Here is a 19226-nt window from a genome sequence, read left to right as displayed (position 1 = left end):
GATTCATTCAATACTGAAGCCTCACGCCATGTTCTTCTGCCACTGGAGATCTGCTTGGCAGGGTGCATGACAGAGTTACCCTGCCTGTGAAGCTCTCTATCCTACGAGGCCTGCCTAAGCCCCTCATTAGCAATACTCTGTCATTTGGCAAAGACTTTTTTTTGTTATGTCGAACATTTGAAGGCTGTTTTGTCTCCCACTTATGGTACATGTAACTGTTTTGTGCTGTTCTGAATTAAATGGAATCCAACTCATTTTATTTACATTACTTTCTATTTATCGTCATTTTTTGTAAAGTCCCTTGGTAATGCTTTTTAAGGCTGAAAGGTGGAATATGAATGGTTAAATAAAAAAATATCAATGTATGTATGTAAAAAAGCTTGTAATTAGCACTTGACTAGTTTACCTGCAGCAAGTAAAAATTGATCTAGGCAATGGGTGAGTCTTCTGACATGGGACAGAGTTGCACAAGCAGTCATCATACTGCTGTCCGCATCATGGTGGCTGTGCAAGTAGTTCTCTCTCCCCATCCCACTCCGCCTGTTAGCATTAAGCCCCTCCCCACATTAGGCAGGTGGAAACTGAAAAGCACTGCAGGCAGTGCTGTGTTTAAAGCACAAGGTAGTGATGTATGTAAATTTCACCTTACATGTAATGCAATATCCTGGTTATTGGTGAAGTCTGAAAAAAGACCATGCCACACTTAATGACAGAATAGAGGAGTGTAGGAGTTTGCACCATTCACAATTTAAAAGTTCTCAACTTCTACTGTCAGGAATATGCCTAGGCCTGCAGAATACAAGCTGCATTTAGTAGAAAAATTGATAGATTGGAAGCACTACTTTAATGTGGTTAGTTCAGATGATCAATTCAACATATTTAGGATCATCAACTTGGCCTGAAGACTAATAAGCCTGCACACTCCCTCCCTTTGCCTCTTCTGTTCACACATCCTGTGTTTAAGACACAGCTCCATGACTCAAACAAAGCCAGGATATGCAGTTTTAACTATGGCTTACAGACCAGAAAGTCAAACCAGAGTTTAAACTTGATTTAACCTGGATTATAAGGAAGAGTTAAACAGTTCCACATAACCCCAGGTTCTGCAGTAACCTGAGATCCTGAGAAAAGTTAACACAATAGTGTTTTATGCCTTCCCTTTTAAAATTCCCTTTTTGTGGAGCATACACTGGAGCAAAACCACAGATTTCAGAAATGAAGCTGAAGTCAGTCAAAATGAAAGAGGGATTTTAGCAAATAAAACTTCATTACATCACTACATTAATAATTTTAGTGAATCAGTTTTACAACACATCAGCCACGGTCTTTTCAATAGTTCCATAGAATGGATAACCTCTAAGTTGAACTGATTGAAATAGTTTCCTTAAACTGACACATGAAATCCTCACTGAAGGCATCATTACAATTTCAATTACAGATTTATCTGGCAGGGTGTTTGTTTTCAGAATACACAAGGCCGATCAATGTTATAGCCAAGTTAGAAGATAAAAGGGTTTAAAAAAAAATTAAAACCATTTCATTTTTACATTTTCTTTTGAGAGCTAGTGAATGTTTCACCTCCTGCTCTTTCATAGGATTGTGTCTTATTCCAGATTTGTATTTTCAAATCTGTTGACTTCTTCATACTTCTAGTTATATGAAATTTAAAGTAATTACTGTCAACTTATTTATTTAAATAAATAATAAACACTTTAACCATCAATTGCATGTTTTTGAAAACTCCCTGAATATCTCAAAGAATATGATAATCTCTGTCTTGTAACACTTAAGCATGCTATTCATGTTACTTTTTATATTTCCAAAACTCATCCAAGTATTCTGGTTACATTTTCTTATTATATTATTATATAAGAAAATTATATAAGAAAATGTTATTTAGTAATACATATTGAAAATACTTATGACTGAATATACATACATACATACCCGAGTCCATAATACTAATTAGTTTCCCAATATGTCATAAATTTTGACTTAGAGAACTATAGGCTTTTTATGTTCATGAGAGAACTTCACAGCAGCCACAACTGAATATATTCCTCATTAAGTACATGACTGCAAGCACCCCAAATGCCTAGTCACTCAAGTATCTAAAGAATTTGATGCCAGAATTTGATGTGTTTTTCAAGACATATGAGGGTGGGTAAGCTAAGAACAAACTTCACCAACCATGAAACACAAACAAGGTATACAAAGGTATACAAACAAGGTATACAAAGCCTCAATTCCTAAATGTATGCTAATTAGTGGTGTTTTTATTTATCTTCATGTGCAGATGTTCATGCCCAGAGCATAAAAACTAAATGTGCAAACTACACTTTTGTGCGCACACTTCAGTATTCAGAGCGAGGGCTGCATAATACACCATGGAGTAGCTAACCCTCTCACATGGGGGCAGCAGGGGAGACAACCACCGATGATTGTACTAGTGAAACAGGAAGTGGGCAGACTACTAAGAATTCAGGATAAGGCAAACCAAGCCTCTGCTTCACAGGAACTACACACCTATTTATGCAAAAGGAAAAAAACCAGTCAGGTAAAAAAAAACCTTGCTAGTACCATTTTAAATCAGATGTAGATAAAAGCAGGAGAGATCCATCAATGACAGCGTTAATAAAATAACTGGTTCTACATGTGACTACTGTGACAACCAATTCTCAAGAACCAACACAAAGTTTACACTTATTTTTCAAAGCTTTACCATTGTAGTACTGCAATGAACACCTTGGGAGGAAGAGCAGGATATAAATGTAGTAAATAAAATAAATAAAATAAATCAAATTAACCACTTCAATAGTTCTGGACATTTTGCTTTTAGTAAAGTTGGTAGACGCTTTGCAATCTGCTGGATTAAACAAGAAATGCTGTTTGTTATAAGGCTTGTACCTTGAGGTTGAGTAAGTAGAAGAATAGAAGATGCAGTTAACGACTTTGCGATGAATTTGATTTTTTAAAGTTTCTCCATGGTATTATCAGTGCCATTACTGAAGAGGCCTTTCCCATCAAAGGCAAGTCCTCTTCTCCTTCATATCAGACTGTAAGCTGGTAGAGTGGAGCCAGGCATGTCTGCGGATGGAAACTGCTCTGGTCACTGTCCTTGACCCTGTCTCTGTCAAGAGCTTTGCACTACTCAATTGTTGCTGAGTAATAGGTGTGGATTTAGCCAATGTCTCTGAAAAGCATTTCTTAAATTCCTCAGGAGACATATTATTGTAACCCTGGTAGAATGGTTCTCATAGGGAATGGTTGTATTTCGCCATACAGGGGGCATAATTTGCCATCTTTACTCATAGACAAATGCTATATTTCCTGCCCGTAACTTCTAATTTTCTTCCTCCTTTACCCACAGGAGTGGTATGGTGTCTACCAGACTTTGAGGAAGTGGCACAATCAATGACTAAGGAGTTTGGAACTGGATGTTTTAGTAAGTATGCACAGTCCTCCTCCTGCACAGGATATAGGCCCTCCAATCACTTTGCTGTTGGAGCCCAAGTATGAATTACTTCCCACTTGGACTATGCAACTCTTGAGATTACTGGAAGTATTGGCAATGCAACAGGCTGAGCAGACTGTGCAGTAAACATGAAGTCATAAACAAGATCTTTTATATCAGAGGTCTGAGTTTTCAATTCAAGACCCAAGGCCCCTGACATCTCCTTTGCCTGAAGATGATATACCTTGAGTTCCTATATGGATGGCACAGCAAGCACATCCGGTGAAGAATCCGAGGGGCATGCAGTACTAGTAAATTCAGAATATGAAATCGGGTGTTGAATCATAATCTTCTCCTGAAAAAACTAAATTAGCAGTAGTAGCTCCTTGTGTAGTTGTGGAAGGTGCCTTGAGACACTCACTCACAGAGGAGGCTTTCTGAGTTGTTGCTGATATCAAAAGAGCCTTTTGAATGGTAGCAGTAGGCACTGATGAGGAAAGTGCAGCTGTAGCAGCACCAGAAGCCTGAGTAGTCATAGTTGTAGACAGTAGCAATTAAGGTATTGTGGAAGCAGTGTCTGCAGCCTGAGTGACAATAGGCACAGAATGATTGGTAGTGGTGAATATATTCAGAATAGTTGAATAAGGTGCTTGCAAAGGCCTAGATGGTTGAACTCTCCAGAGGTGGTATTAGTGGTAGTCATATGGAAGTATTGGAGAGGACACTCCAAATGCATCTCTAGGGAAACACCAACTAGTCTGTGCAGTCATGCTGTGTGTAGACCTGCAGGAGTGCCATTGACTGGTACAAGCAAATGGTGCAAATATTTGAGACATTAGCAGTGTAAAAGTAGCAGTGGGGGCATGTAAACCCATGAGCAGAACAGCAGGCATGGTGACACAGATGACGTTTTTAGCACAGTGACAGGCACTTGTTGATAGGGTCTTCATCCAAGCCTTGGCTCAAGCAGCCCTTGAAAGTAGACGCCAAAGAAGTACTCTCATTAGAGTCAAGTAAAGAGAAAAATGTCCTGGCTGTCAGTCTAATCCTCCTTCAAGATCCTGGGTGTTGCCCTTGATGTCGAAGGCAACAGCTGCAGTCAGTGGCGAAGTTATCCCTCAATGTAGTGAAGTTGTTGGCCTCAACATCGAAGGTGACTGTAGTAGTGTTATAGCTGGTACGATAGATGTCGAGCGCCAAGGAGTTGATATCGACGCTGGAACTGATGGGGCAGTAATCATCCATGTCAGCACCAAATACAGTCTCAAAGGACACTGTGGAGTTATAGTTGTTGAGGAAGCCACAGGAGTTGAGAGGCTGTGGTACGTCAATGACCGACAGCCCCCAGTATCTCTCGATGTTGATGACTTAGTATGTCCATGTTGGGAATCCAGGCTTTGGAGACCAGCAGGAGATGGAGTCTTCTTGGCAGTCTTAGACAAAGTTTGGCTTCAATCTCTATGCTTTTTAGAAGCACGAGTCGAAGGTTCTTCATCTGAGCATCATTTCTTCTTCTTTTGCTTGTGGCGATAGGAAAAAGCAGAGACCTTTGGAAGCTGAGGCTCCTTGAAAACAGGTTCAGAAGCCGACAGGGCACTTAACATCAAAGGTTTCGACTGTGCAGCTGCTGCCGCCCTCAATGCCGACACTGGAGTCAATGGAGATCCTGGCCTTGGTGTGAGCGGCCATAAAGCATAATCATAAAGTGCTACTCTCAATCTAAGTGCTCAATTCTTCATGGTCTGACAAGAAAACAACTTGCAAATCTTGTAGGTTGTGGTGTTTCTCACCTTGACATATAAGCAGGAGTCATGGCGGTCCGTCGAAGGCAACTTCACCTCACATTCTGCACTGTTTAAATGTTTATGGATGCAACGGATCACAATCTAGATTATCCAAGTTTATGTCACATGGTAGTTATGAAAAATATTTAAATCTGAGAGCACCAAATGGGTCCCCCCCGCTCAAAATGACAACCAGAGCATGGGCACTCGCACACAGTGTCATACAGCATGTAAGTTATACAATTTCAGCGACACATTCCAACATATTATAGCTCGAGATCAGTTTAGAATTATGCTTTGATGAGCCATTAGGTTCTTAAATCTTGATTTTCTTTCTACATCTGAATTAGATATCTTCATCAAAATCATTATTTTTATAGTAACTGATCTTTGAGCCTCATCCCATCTTTAAGGGTCATTATTATTCCAAACTTGTCTTTGCCTTCATCTGATGAGACTGATTGAGCTCTTATATATTCTTTGTCTAAATATACAAAAAAACAACATCCAACACTATTACAACAGCTTGACCAAAACTGTAAAGTATCTTGCTATAGCAAGAGCCTCCTAGTCAGAAGTTGCAGAACTATCTGTTAATGTTGGACTGATTGTTGATTCAAATTGTGTGTCAAAACAGAAGAAATTATTCAGAACCAAAAGCAGAAAAGTCCAGACAAGCCACTTGTAGAAAATTAGGACCTATTCAGATAAGAAATCAAGCAGGTATACTAGGCCTATGTAATAGGTAGTATATTAATCAAAATGCACATAATTAGTTATCCAATTCTGTTTCAGTCAGTGTACTGGTGGTGTATGTGCATATGTCCATGTGCATGCTTTTACAAACATTAAGCCCTAGCTGATTTCAAAGAAAAAAATATATATGCTGCCTCAAATTAAGCAAGCACACTAAGGATTATTTTGCTTCAAGTATTTATTCAGCAACACTACCACTGGGGAGGGGAGACCCCAACACCTAGAAACTGATTGCCTTGATTTTAACCAACTAACCCAAGAATTTCCCCAACATCTTTATTAAACAGAACTGCCATTATGTCAATTCTTGCTTTTCATGTAAAAGCTTGCTTCTAAAGCCATTTTTCAAGACATTATGCATTCCACTTGACATATGTTATTCAACATTCTAAGATCAAAACTACCTAAAGAACAACCCAGACCTATCTGTTTTAAAGGCTTAACAGATTTAAGGCTGTCAAACATTCTTAAATGTTTGAACAGATCCATGCCAATGTAATCAAGCAAAGCTTTCAAAAACAGGGCTTAACTAAATGACAGATTTCCTTCTACTCAACATTTAACGTGCCTTCACAACCAAAAGAGTCATACCTTTTACAGTACTGTAGCATTTTTCTGCAACACTACACGCAAAGACACACTCAAAATGGTTATGACAAAAGGTAACATACAGCTTTTAAAACAAAGTTGGGAATTTGACACGAAAACTCTGCCAGCTTACTACCTTTTAGCTGAACTCAGCAGCTAACAATTTACTTTTACATATACCAGAATTAGAATTTAAGCACTACTTCATTTGAACTGTTTTTTTATTAACATTAGCAGCTTGTACTGGCTTCACAGTTAATAAGCAAACCCCACCCTTCCAAGATTTCAGTTCATGTCTGGACACTTGGTAACAAATGCTTGGGGTGAAGAAGTCTGTTCTGTTCTTCATGTACAACTTAAGGCAAAACTCCAGAATGGACAGTTGTCAGCTCACTAAAGACAAACATAAAGATGAATTCTAGACACTACAGTAACAGCCTGCTTGCGCTAACAAGATGTGCAAATAATTCATCTTGCAACTGCACTGAGATTCAATATCCTCCCCCACCTTGAATGCAAAACTCCTGGACAGCACACATTCACAAACACGACAAGAGTTCAAAACAAGTCTCCAAAAAATCAGCCTTTGCTAAAATAGAAATAGTGATGTGGAAACAAAGCAATTTGGACACTTACCTTGAACGCTGAAGACTTCGAGGAGAAGCAGATTCATGACCTTGTTTGTCAGCAGTCACTGGCTGTTGAGATGCTGACTGTGAAACTGGTCCTTGCTTAACACCTGGAGTAGAAACCTGAAAGTTCAAGACAAATTTCTGTATTACTTCAGATACCCTAGATTTAGTGGCAAACTTCACTATTCATCAGGATCCGATCTGGGGTTATCTTATTTCTCACATTAGCCTGCATACAGTGTTCCCGCTAACAAGGATTCCCAGATATTGTTGACTACAATTCCCAGCATCCCCAGATACAACAGCCTTTGCTTGGGGATTATGGGAGTTGTAGTCAACAACATCCAGGAATACCTGTTAGATGGAACACTGCCTACATATAACAATTATATAAAGATGGCATATTCTTGGGGAAATGTACTTAAAAAGCTAAATACTATTAACTCTCATTAGCCATTAAAGTGGAGCAAAATGAGAGCAATACAGAAATGTAACACTAAGGATTTTTTGCCTCACTGTGCAACTTCATGTGCACACTGATAGTATCTCAACTAGAATTCTCCAGGAAATATATTGGGGGCAGATAGATCACTTTAAAAAAATAATATGTTGCGGTGATGAAAGAGAAATTCTACATTAAGATCTATTAGGAAAGGAATTGGAAATGAAAATACTGTATGCTGTATCCAAAGTTAAATCTGACTAAGCAGTCTGAAGTTAATGAGACAAATTAGTCACGACCAACTTCAGCCCCATAAATTTCAAAGGGACTTAATCATGACTAACTTTCTTTGGACACCCAGTATCGCAATACCCTTAAATAAATCAATGGTGTGGCCACATTTGTGATATGGTAGTTTTGGTTGCACTGTATCAAAAAGGAGAGCTGGAAAAGATTCATAAAAATTCAAAATGATCAAGGGATTAAAACAGCTTAGCTGACATCAACACTGCACTAGCAAAAGACTGCTGCACCAAGTCAGGGGAGCTTGCATTCCAGACTAGTGTTGTATCAATCGAACAGGGTTCGCTTCCTGTGCAAAGCATCTTCCCCAGTCCATTTATGTTGCAGGGAATTACACAAAATGATCTGCTATTCTTGTGGTGCACGTTGCACAAGTAAATGTCAACTGAAGAGTGCAAGAGACTATGCAACTTGTTGTGTGTGTGCATCCTTGTTTGTTGCGTTACATCCCTTCTTCATGAGGAAAGGCTAAAGCCTTTGAGGTCAGCCAGAAAGTTATCAGGGGACTTGCAGCATTTCTTAGTTGCTGCATCCTTAATAAATTTGCTGAATTGTGCACTCAGAAATGGTGCATTATGAACAAACCTAGGTGTGAAGGAGAAAGGTTTTTATTCACTTAGGTTTCTCTCCTCACTCTTAGCATGATCTTATGCATGTTAAATTCAGAAGGAGGATTCAATAGTAGACATCTTCAGTAATGGTACAGGTGCACTACTTGCAAAGTGCTTCCACAGCGCTTAGTATTCCAGAATCACATTGCATTCTCAGTGACATATTTAAGGGTGTTAAAAGTGCTTCTGGGCAAGGAGAGATCAGCAAAAATAGCCCTTCTCCCTGTGCATCATGAGCCTTTGGATTACTAAAAACTGGAGAGGCACTTTCCATGCAGTGACTCTCCACAGTTAGTGGGGATATCATCCACTGGGTTCAATAGGACCTGCAATCTTAGAAGATGGGGAGAATAGAAACATCAGGAACAGATAGAAATTACAAGTAGTTGGCATATAGTAGATTTTTTCCTTCTCTAACGAATACATTTACTCAAAAAAAAAAAAAAAAGGACAAAAAAAGAACAAAAAACCAAACATCTGAGGCCATGAATCTCAATTAAAAAATAAACTTTAAACAAGTTGAAGCTGGTGGGTGAAGAGTTGGTCTAATTTGAAAAACTGCACCTGAGAAGTAAACTCTGGCTTATGAAAACTCATGCCACAAAGATTAGTCTTAACCAGTGTTCCCTCTAACAGGGATTCCCAGATGTTGACTACAACTCCCAGAATCCCCCACTGCAATGGCTTTTGCTTGGGGATTATGGGAGTTGTAGTCAACAACATCTGGGAATCCCTGCTAGAGGGAACACTGGTCTTAACAGTGTCACAGGCCTCCTGCTTCTTGAAAAGCTTTTAATTCTTCCTCTACTTATGAAATAAAACATTTCTTGAATAGGGAATTAAAACAGGCTGCATACTGAGCAAAATCTGCCCACACCACATAGACATTTTGGGTTTTGTACCCAATGTAAATATTATATTGCTTTTATAAAAAGCTCAAATATTAAATATTTGCTGTGAGTGGAAGGGGAAAAAATCAGCCTCAAAAACTGAGTGGGAAAATGGCCAAATATCACAGTGAGAATAAAAGGCAAACAATTTCATATGTTCATTAATCTAAATAAAACCCAAGTTAATTAATTCACAATTCCATTCAGTAACAGTTATAAAATAAATACTGTGGACTTCACAGCTGAGCAGTAGAAAATAATGCACCCCTGGCATCGCAACATTTAAAAAAAAAACCAGTAAAAGTTTATCTCAGTTTCTGCAAGCACTTTATGGCTCTGGCAGGAAAAATGCAGGAGGCCCAATTTATTTGCCATGGTTCTGTTCTTGGCAATAAGTACGAATAAGGAAACTGCGAATAAAGAAACCTTACCCCATGGGAATCCAGAGCTTAGGTTCCTCAAGTTTAAAAAGAGGGCCAAAAAAAGCAGGAGGGGCCAGAAATAAGAGGAATAAAGCACTCTCCAGGCCTCCAGCTTTCCAGCAAGGCCCCCCAATTCATTCAAATTTTTGGCAAATATTTACCAACAATCAATCAACACCTGTATTTCCTGTCACTGTTAAAGAAACTGGGTCTCCAAGACCCATCTGCAAATACTGGAAAGTGTGATCCACAAAAACAAAGATAATGAGAATCTCCTGTATTCCCCTTTAACAACTTTCTAAACAGCAGGGATGTATATTAATGCTCTACAGAACTTTAAATAGAATAGTGAGATTATTAGGAGTTTTGGCAATAAATTCTGCAATTTAAATACTGCTGTTCTTCAAGGGAAAACCCTAAACCAGCTGTCACCTTCAAACTTCATCTAGGACCTCCATAAACAAATCTATCTACTGGATCCTCATCCCTGAAATGTTTGCAATATGCAAGTTTAATCAGAAATTGGTTAAGATATATTTTAAACAGTCTAGTTGATGGTGGTGCTTCCCCCATATTTTTTCAGTACAGATTCTTTTCAATATTAAGAGACCAGTGATCATTTCTACATCTACTTTCCATACTACGTCTCTCATATAGCCAAAAATTATCATTGAGTCATTAGTCAGATTGCAATCAATCACTTCATCAACTATTGCTATTACATCTTTGCAAAAATTAAAAGTGCCATTTCTTCAGGGGCTGACACCTTTATATCAGATAGAGGTGGCATCACACAGAGCCATAGTTTCATCCTACTTCCATGCCACATTCATGAGCCTTGGGTTCTTGTGCTCCTCCTGCTCCCTCCTGCTTTATGCATGAGTGGAAGGAGTTTTAAACTTCCAGTCTTGCTTTAGAACAAACTGAGATCTACTGGGTTTGGCTGTCACCATAGTTCTGTGTACCAAAGATAAGTTGCTGAACACAGCGGTATGGAAAAGATAGGCATGGATCTAAATGGTAACAGCCACGCCGTTTACATTGCTACTTTAAAGCCTGCTACGCAAAGCTCTGTGCAAGCTAGCTCCATACAGGGCCCATTCAGACAATAACTTACTGGTCCACACAATTAGAAAAGGGATGGGATAAAAGCGCTCCTGTTGTGACACCTTCTGTGGACTCACCTGGCTCATTCCTTTATCACAGGGGGCTGTCATCTGATGGGCTGCTCTACACACACTCCAAATACTAATTTAAACTAGTATTTATGTGGCAAATGGCCATTTGGACTAACAGCCTTCTCCCCTCAAGCAATGAGACATTCCAGGAAGGCATTGGGGACATCCATAGATATGTGAGCCAATAAGATACTGTCCAAACCAACTCATACCATTTTCTGAACCAACTTATTCATATTTTCTGAACCAACTTATTCATTGATGCTCAAAGCATTTCACATGCATTATCCTAGCAATCCTTTTCAAAAGTAAATCATTCCAACAATAATGAAAATTAGGCTACTATTATTATCCTCATATTACTAGTGGGAGAGCCAAGGCGAGAGATGGTGGCTTGTCTAAAGCCCTCTGCTAAGTTCATGGTTTAAGGCAAGTCTTATTTTTATTCTATCCCAGAATCTAGCCTGCCAGGGTGACTAATAAACCACACACAAAAATGCAGCAGCAACAAAATCAATTTCTTTAAATTATTTACAAGCTGTCTTTCTAGCACTCAAGGTGGCACACAACAGTACAGCACAATAAAATTAGAATGAAACCAACCACCACACAAAAACCAATGTGACAGCCACGAAACAGCAATCTCTTAAGTAAATACCCATCAGAATGGAGGCATTTTCACCTTCCTACATAAAGGTGGAAAAAGAGATCAACTATTTTCTAAACTTGTTCTAAAGCCCAGGGGCCGCCACTGGGAAGGCCCTTTGAACTAGGATTTGACTCACACTTTCAGTCACCATGCAATACAAAGTCAAAACTGGGCCAGTTTTTAAAAAACCTCCAGAGAAAGGTCACTACTTCATTCCGCCAGAAACCAAAATGCAAATTTAAGATCATCTGGAGCAACAACTTGAAACAGAAACTAATTGAGATTCTTGTGCTTTAGTTCTCTCATTTCAGATGTACTACCAAGATTTTTGTTTTAAAATATTTTAAGCACTGAAATGCTGGTGTCATATCTGCTTCAATATCATTCACTAGAAATAGTTTCACTCCCACCACAACTCATTAAAATCTTACCTTTGGCTGTGAGGATACAGGGGGTGTACTCATCAAAGGTTTCAGAGGAACTGTGTTAGTCTGTGGCGTGCTTATCCTTGGAGATACATATGACCTTGGTGATGAGGCATCCGATGTTAATGACATTGGGGACTGATTAGATGGTTGAGCTGTGAATAAGACCATGACAGGTTTGTAAAATCCTACTGAACCTAAGCAACCGCTTAAAAAAAAAAAAGATTAGTATTCATATATTAAGGGGGGAAATCTGGAAATATTAAAAGAGAATATGTGACTGCGTGAAGAGAAAGACGACACTAAGCAGATGACACTACATGAGTTCTGAAAATCTCAAGTGCGGCGGCAAGTACTAGGGATGTGCAGAATCAGTTTGCTCGTGAACCGGACCAGTTCCAGTGGTTTAAACATGAACTGCTTCAAACTGGTTTGTCGAACCAACCAGCCCAGCCAACTGGTTTGACCGAACCGATTTGCTTTGGCACAGTTTGGTCCAAATTGAAATTGAACTGTGCCAAACAGTCCATGCACACCCCCAGCCAAGTACCCGAGAACTATTACACAGCAAAACCATTTCCAGAAGGCACCACTCTATTGTTTGCTAAAAATGGGTGCTAAAAGGTACCACCTACCTAAAGAATATAAAATTAGTATAGAACCTTTATCTACACTGTATCAATGTTTTTACTTAAGTCATTAAAGGTCTTGCACACCAATTACTATAAATCTCATATTTGTTATTTAGTATATTTATACTAAACTCACTTTTCAACAAGAAAAGCTTACAAATCAGTGTGTATCTATGTGTACACACACAGAGGCTTTATTTATTTATTTATTTGATGGTTCTCTGCCCCTAAGGGGCTCACCATCTGAAAATTAGATATCCATATTATTAACAGAAAATTGTTTATCAATGTACATAAAGATGCTTGGGCTTCAGAATGAATGACTGTGGTATTAAGATGTTTGGAGTATTTTAACAAGTGCTGAACTTTAGGAGTCATACGCCACGACACTACTTAGAAGTATCTAACAGCAGCTAGAAGAGACAGTCAGGGGAAAAAAATGGAGGGGTGCAGAAGCTCCTATTTTGTACATTGAACAAGCTTTGGATTTGGGGACGAAGAGTTCCAGTAGTAGCTAGAAATTGATCTCTGTCAGGAGAATGTGCAGAGAGAGAGAGAGAGAGAGAGAGAGAGAGAGAGAGAGAGAGTGAGTGTGTGTGTGTGTGTGTGTGTGTGTGTGTGTACACACACACACACCACTATTTGAAACCTACCAAAGACATCTCTTAGATTCCTACACGGCACTGAACTGTGATAAAATGGTATGTACTCAGGAAATAGTTGCAGAACAGTCTGTTAGAAGTTACGTAGTACCAACGTAGTTGGCTTCAGTAGGTAGTCATCAAGGGGTTTACTGCATAAATGCCCAAGCTCACTCCAGAAAGTGCCACAGGAAGCTTCATCCTTTGCCTGAACAGCCCTGGATATTTGTATGCTTGATTGAATTCTGGTCTACATGCTTCCAGACTACTAGATATCACAATTCCACATCTCTTATCCATACATTATTGTAAATTACTGGCTTTTCAAAAAATATATATAGAAAGAGAACACACACAAAATTCCAGTACAACACTGGAACACTAGAACATTGTTCCAAAAGGAATACTGGATGAAAAGAAATTGACTTTTCCTCCTTTTTGCTGTGGTGAGATTTAATTACTCTAGCACTCTCAGAACAGACAACAACTTCACATACAGGAAACAGAAACTTCTAAAATACCTTGTGTGGAAAGCTGTGCTGCTTGAGTAATCAAGGAAGTTATATTGAAAGCAGATGGTCCAGCAGTGAGAATTTTATGGAGAATAGATTGTAGAGAGGCTTGTGTCACAGCAGCTGTAAGAACTAAAAACAAAATTAAAACTAGAGTCTTGCTTCTGAACTGAAGAATGGCATCTATTTCATATTCATACCTCCTTTTCCAGGAAAAAAAACCACTAGCTACTACAAAGGACTATAAAATACTGTACAACTGGCCTCAGCAGGCTCCATGGAGACCTGTTACAGTTTCTCCCTCTCCTTCTGCCAGATGCAATATTTATTTATTAGTCAAATTTGTACACCGCCCCAAACTTTCGTCTCTAGGCGGTTAACAATAGCATATAACAGTTAAATATATACAAAAACTTAAAAAAATAAATAATAAATAATAAATAAATATAAAAACAATATGGTTGGCCCTTGATAGTCTCTGCTCTAGAAGAAGCCAAATGGTAACTGATCCACTAGACCAATGGAAGGGGTCTTGCTGCACTTCCCTCTGTTGCCAGGTTCAGGATGGTTGGCTGTTGTTGGGGTTGCATAACACCAGCCATGACACCCCAGTGTCTGGACCATTCACTGGTGCCAAATAGGGAAAAATGCACATGAAACCTAAAAGTCTCAAAGTCAATGAAAATGTGTAGTACAGGCAAACCTTGTTACTTGTGGTTTCGTTACTCACAGTAGTAGCTGAGGAACGGAACCCACACAAGTAAGGTTGTATTATGCCTATGGGAAAAGGTGGATTAGGTTCCAGAATGGACCAAAAAAGTGATTTTTTAAATTAAGTTAAACACTGCAAAAATAATTGGAACTCTTTACTATACCGTGCTCCCATGTACTCAGGAATGCCACCGTGAAATGCCCTCAAAACTGTGTGTTTTAGTATTCATGGATAATGAAAACGTGTCAATTAGACACCCATGAATATGCAGAACTGTGAATAATGAGGTTCTACTGTATTTGCTGTTTCAAAAAACTAGGGACCTATCAATTTTGCTAGAATACTATGTTACTTTTTGTCAACTGAAGTAGTACACAAGAGCTATCTTGTTTGGTACTACATGATTCCTAAAAGCTTTAATAAGTTACATTATCTGAAATGCAAACAGTTGATGAGCCAGCTTTCTATTAACGGTACACAAACAGCAAATGGTGTAAAGGCCAAAGAGTAAATGTTTAACTCACCAAGGAAGGGAACTAATATCTGGTTAGTCCAGGACAAATGGTAAAACTACACATTGAGACAACAGAGGGGTTCTCAATCGTTGCCCCTTTACACTATGTGAGAGTGAGGCATCTGCAGCAGAGAAATGGCAGGTGGTTTTTAACACACACCCTGCATAGGAATTCTTCCCTGCAAAAGTCCCTTCCTCAGAAGGAATGGGAAACAGCAAGGATGAGTGGCATTTACAGGGGCGAACTGGCAGGCATGGACTGGGTTCAATCACCCCCATTCCCACTCAACATGTTCCCTGAAAATCCACCCCTTAACTAACATGGGCTGAGCACACATTTGCAGAGATAATATGTAGTAAACAATGCACTTAATATTCAAAGAAAAATATAAATATGACTATTTAGTCAAGTTTCTTATGTGCTGATTTACTCACCTGATTCACTTCTTAAAACGTCTGTCTTCATACATAATTAGGGATTTCCAGATTCCTTGGCAACTACCCAAGTCCCTAAAAACAACTTTTCTTACCTTCATTTATTTTGGAGATATCTACACTAGAATTATTTAGCTGCAAGGTGGCTTGAAGAGCAGGTAGTAACTGTCGAAGGAGATTTGGGTCCTGAAGTAATGGAGGAATTGGCGATTGTGAAACAGGTGAAACAGGGACTGTAGAAGCAGATGAAGTTGGTGCAGAAGTTGGATTCAGGCCAGAAGCAGACGATGTGGAAGGAGTTGTGCATGAATGGGATAGAGACTTGTCCATAGACACAGATTCTGAAGGGAAGAGAGAAGTTATAATGTTGTTTCCTTCCCAATACAATCTATTCAGTCTTCCACATATTTTGCATCAGCTATAAAATAGACACTGAAGACTCATTGCAGATTGTCAGTACTGGTTTTTATTTCACTAATTTGTTTTTATAATGTGCATTATGTGCTTGCTTTTCAATTTTTCATTACCTATTATGGAGTACAGAGTAAAATATTAAATACAAAAAAATGTAAACAAAAACCCCTACATTTAAAGAGTCAGCAAAACATGTTCCAAGTTAATACAGCAAAAACCTCTTTAAAGAGAAAGATATTTATAGGCCTTCGGAGACAGGATGGCAACTGATTTGGCATTTATTAGATGAATTATCAATGTTCTTCTGTTTTTATAGGATAGATAATACCATAAGCAGGAAGCCACCACTGCTGTAATTGTAGAAGTCAACCTTTGTTTCCACTGTTCCCTCTAAGGCGTGTATGCGCTCACAAGTTTGTGGATATCTGCTCAGTTCGTTTTAGATCCCGCTCAGGTTGAATCAGGAAGGCCCCATTCTGAATGCAGGTGCACACACACTGCCTTGACACTGCCACCCAGAACAAAACTCATTCCACACAAAGATTAAAATTAGAGGGACCACTGTGTGTTTCTTTTTTTTTTAATGCTGGTGGTCTTTACATTGACTGGTAGGCATTTTGTTATAAGCACACACAGTTTGGATGGTATCACCAAGAAAAAAGCAGCACGCACAGAGTTGCCAAACAAATACAGTACAAGAGTTTGTTTATTCAGGTATTCCGACACTGGACAGCTCCAGATCTCTTAGAATATACATATAAAATTAAGGCCATGAAAAATAAGAGCAGCTTCCAGATGACTTTCCATTATGCTCCTGGATCCATTTATTTCATATTTTGTCTACCATTCAAAAGCCTACAAACTCCTTGGTTTCTACCATCACGTGATTCACACTGATTTTATGTTTTCCTCTTAAGTGATAAATGTTGTGTGTGTGTTTTAAAAAAATGCAGACACCAATAATGCACAATGCCAAGTTGATAAAGAAAAATGTTTGCCTACAACAAAAATAAAATGCTTGTTTTCAATGGTAGTGAAGATTATTCACATGACACATTATCAAACTGAAATTAACACAATGCCTTTTCTTTATGAATTCATAAAGAAAAAAAGTTCCTTACCTATAATTGATTATCTGGGAGTGACCTGTTGACATTAATAAGCCTGAGTTCTGCGCCTATGCAGGACCTCGCAGGTGGATTCTATTAGCAGCTTGTGATGCTGCAGTTCACCCAGCACACACAGCGTGTCCACTATTTTGACGATTAGGCACCATCTTATTCATCTTATGCATCTAACACTGCCCCAATGTAACTTGTCCTCTTTACAGGTGTCAGGTTGCTTTACCCCCAATTAACCTGTAGTCCCAGATCCTCGAGGAGATGCAAAATATAAGAGTTCTGAGAACAGCTAGTTTTTGTCTTGGCTGCTAAAAGCCAGTCATCCAGTTAAGAAAAAGTCACCAGACCTCTCATCCTTAGATGAGCAGTAATGGTGCTCATGCATTTTGTAAATACTCTTGGGACAGTGGACAGTCCAAAAGGGAGTACATTTTATTTGTATACCATTCTTCTTGGAGAAGAAGTGGACGTAATCCTTGCACCGTTGTTCGAAAAAACAGGTTGCTCACCTGTAACTTATGATCTGGTAGTGATACACTGTATGCATAAGGAATGGGTTCTGCTCCTGCGTAGGGACCTTTCGGGTAGATTGACTAGCTCCTCATGATGCCCACTCTGCCCTGCACGTGCTCCATGCTTTCATTGAGACTGGCAGTTGGGGGCACCATTTTTTCAGTGGTGGGGTTGGTTTAGGAGGGTTTTATGAATACAGGCAAGCAACCTGTTCATCTGGATCATGATCTGTTGCATTCATAAAGAATAGGTGATTAGCCAGCTTCTACCATGGTGGTGGTACAGTAGCCCCTGAAGCCCATGGCAACACCCATTTCGAAATACTCTTCCCAAAACCTGCCGGCTCAGCAGTGCGTAGGTCAACAGCATAATGCTTTATGAACGGCTGCTGTGATGGCCATGTGGAAGCCATGCAGATGTCTGCCATGTGGATCGCAGATTCATTGTTTGTTTCATTAACTTATTTTTATACCATCCAAAACCTGCGTCTCTGGGAGATTTACAACAAAATAAAAAAAGAAAGTAAAACATTAGTTAAAACAAAAACAAAAAGTTTAAGACATCACAACTATTTAAAATTTTAAAACAATGTTTTTAAAACAGGATTAAATCCATTAAACAATATTAATTTAAAAGCCTGGATGAACAGATGGGTCTTTAAAAACTTTTTATCAGCTGTCCATTGGCCTTGCCTTTGTAGGTCACAAATAGCTTTTCCAATTTCCTAATATTTTTTGTTTCCTTCAGATAGTATAGCAAAGAGCGTCTCACATCCAGAGAATGCAGTGCCTTCTCCAGCAATGTCTCTGGATTCTGGAAAGAGGTAGGTAGAATAATGTCTTGATTTAAATGAAATTCCATCACTATTTTAGGATGGACCTGCGGATCCAACTGCATGACTACCTTATGAGGATAGAATTGAGTATAAGCAATGTATATGCACAATGCCGTCAGTGCATTTACACATCCTGCCATAATGATTGCTACGAGGAACACCATTTTCAAGGTGATCCACTTGAATGAAGCCTCACTCAGAGGTTCAAATGGGCTCTCCATGAGTGTAGTTAGCCAAGGGCTAACTCCACTGTTTTATTGGTTTTCTTATTGAAGGATATAAATTGTTGACACCCTTCAGGAACTTCTTGCAGTCTGGATGGGAGAAAACAGTTGCTCCATTCCATTCCTTATGGTTTGATGATACAGCAGCCAGATGTATCTTGAGAGATACATTTACTAACCGTGTGAGCTTCAAAGTGGTCATATACAGCAAAACCTGTCTCAGTGTCAACTTGCAAGGAAGGAGACCTTGCCTGCGTGCATATTCCTTAAATATCTTCCACTTCGAACCATAGTGTCTTCTGGTAAACGTTTTTTTAATTGTTAATTAGAATTTTCTTTACAAGCCAAATCTCCAAGATATCATCCGCAGAGCCCTTACATCTGGATGACGCACCGCCCCTCTGTCCCACACCAGACGATCTGGTAGTAGTGAAAATCTGTGGAAAAACCCCTTCGTGAGTTTGAGCAGCGGTGCAAACCAAGGTTGGCAAGGCCACCACCAGAATCCCGATTGTTTCATCCTGCAAGATCTGTACTAG

The 19226-nt window shown here is 39.2% G+C and overlaps 1 protein-coding gene across 4 annotated transcripts in view; it reads right to left on the bottom strand.

The window, feature by feature from the left end:
• WAC (WW domain containing adaptor with coiled-coil) overlaps positions 1–19226 on the bottom strand; it is a 92806-nt gene that overhangs the window by 16586 nt on the left and 56994 nt on the right. For 3 of the 4 annotated variants that reach the window (XM_053260180.1, XM_053260183.1, XM_053260181.1), the window contains exons 8-11: positions 15676–15921; positions 13929–14051; positions 12141–12289; positions 7219–7334 (exon numbers count right to left, since the gene is read on the bottom strand). In XM_053260180.1, the coding sequence (XP_053116155.1) occupies positions 7219–7334; positions 12141–12289; positions 13929–14051; positions 15676–15921 (634 nt within the window). Of the gene's footprint in view, positions 1–1231; positions 6976–7218; positions 7335–12140; positions 12290–13928; positions 14052–15675; positions 15922–19226 lie in introns of those variants that run through there. The other variant, XM_053260184.1, reaches the window with a different exon arrangement.

This window comes from Hemicordylus capensis, chromosome 6 (assembly GCF_027244095.1).
Source record: "Hemicordylus capensis ecotype Gifberg chromosome 6, rHemCap1.1.pri, whole genome shotgun sequence".
In the NCBI taxonomy this organism is placed as follows: Eukaryota; Metazoa; Chordata; class Lepidosauria; order Squamata; family Cordylidae; genus Hemicordylus; species Hemicordylus capensis.
This window is presented reverse-complemented; position numbering and strand designations above follow the sequence as displayed.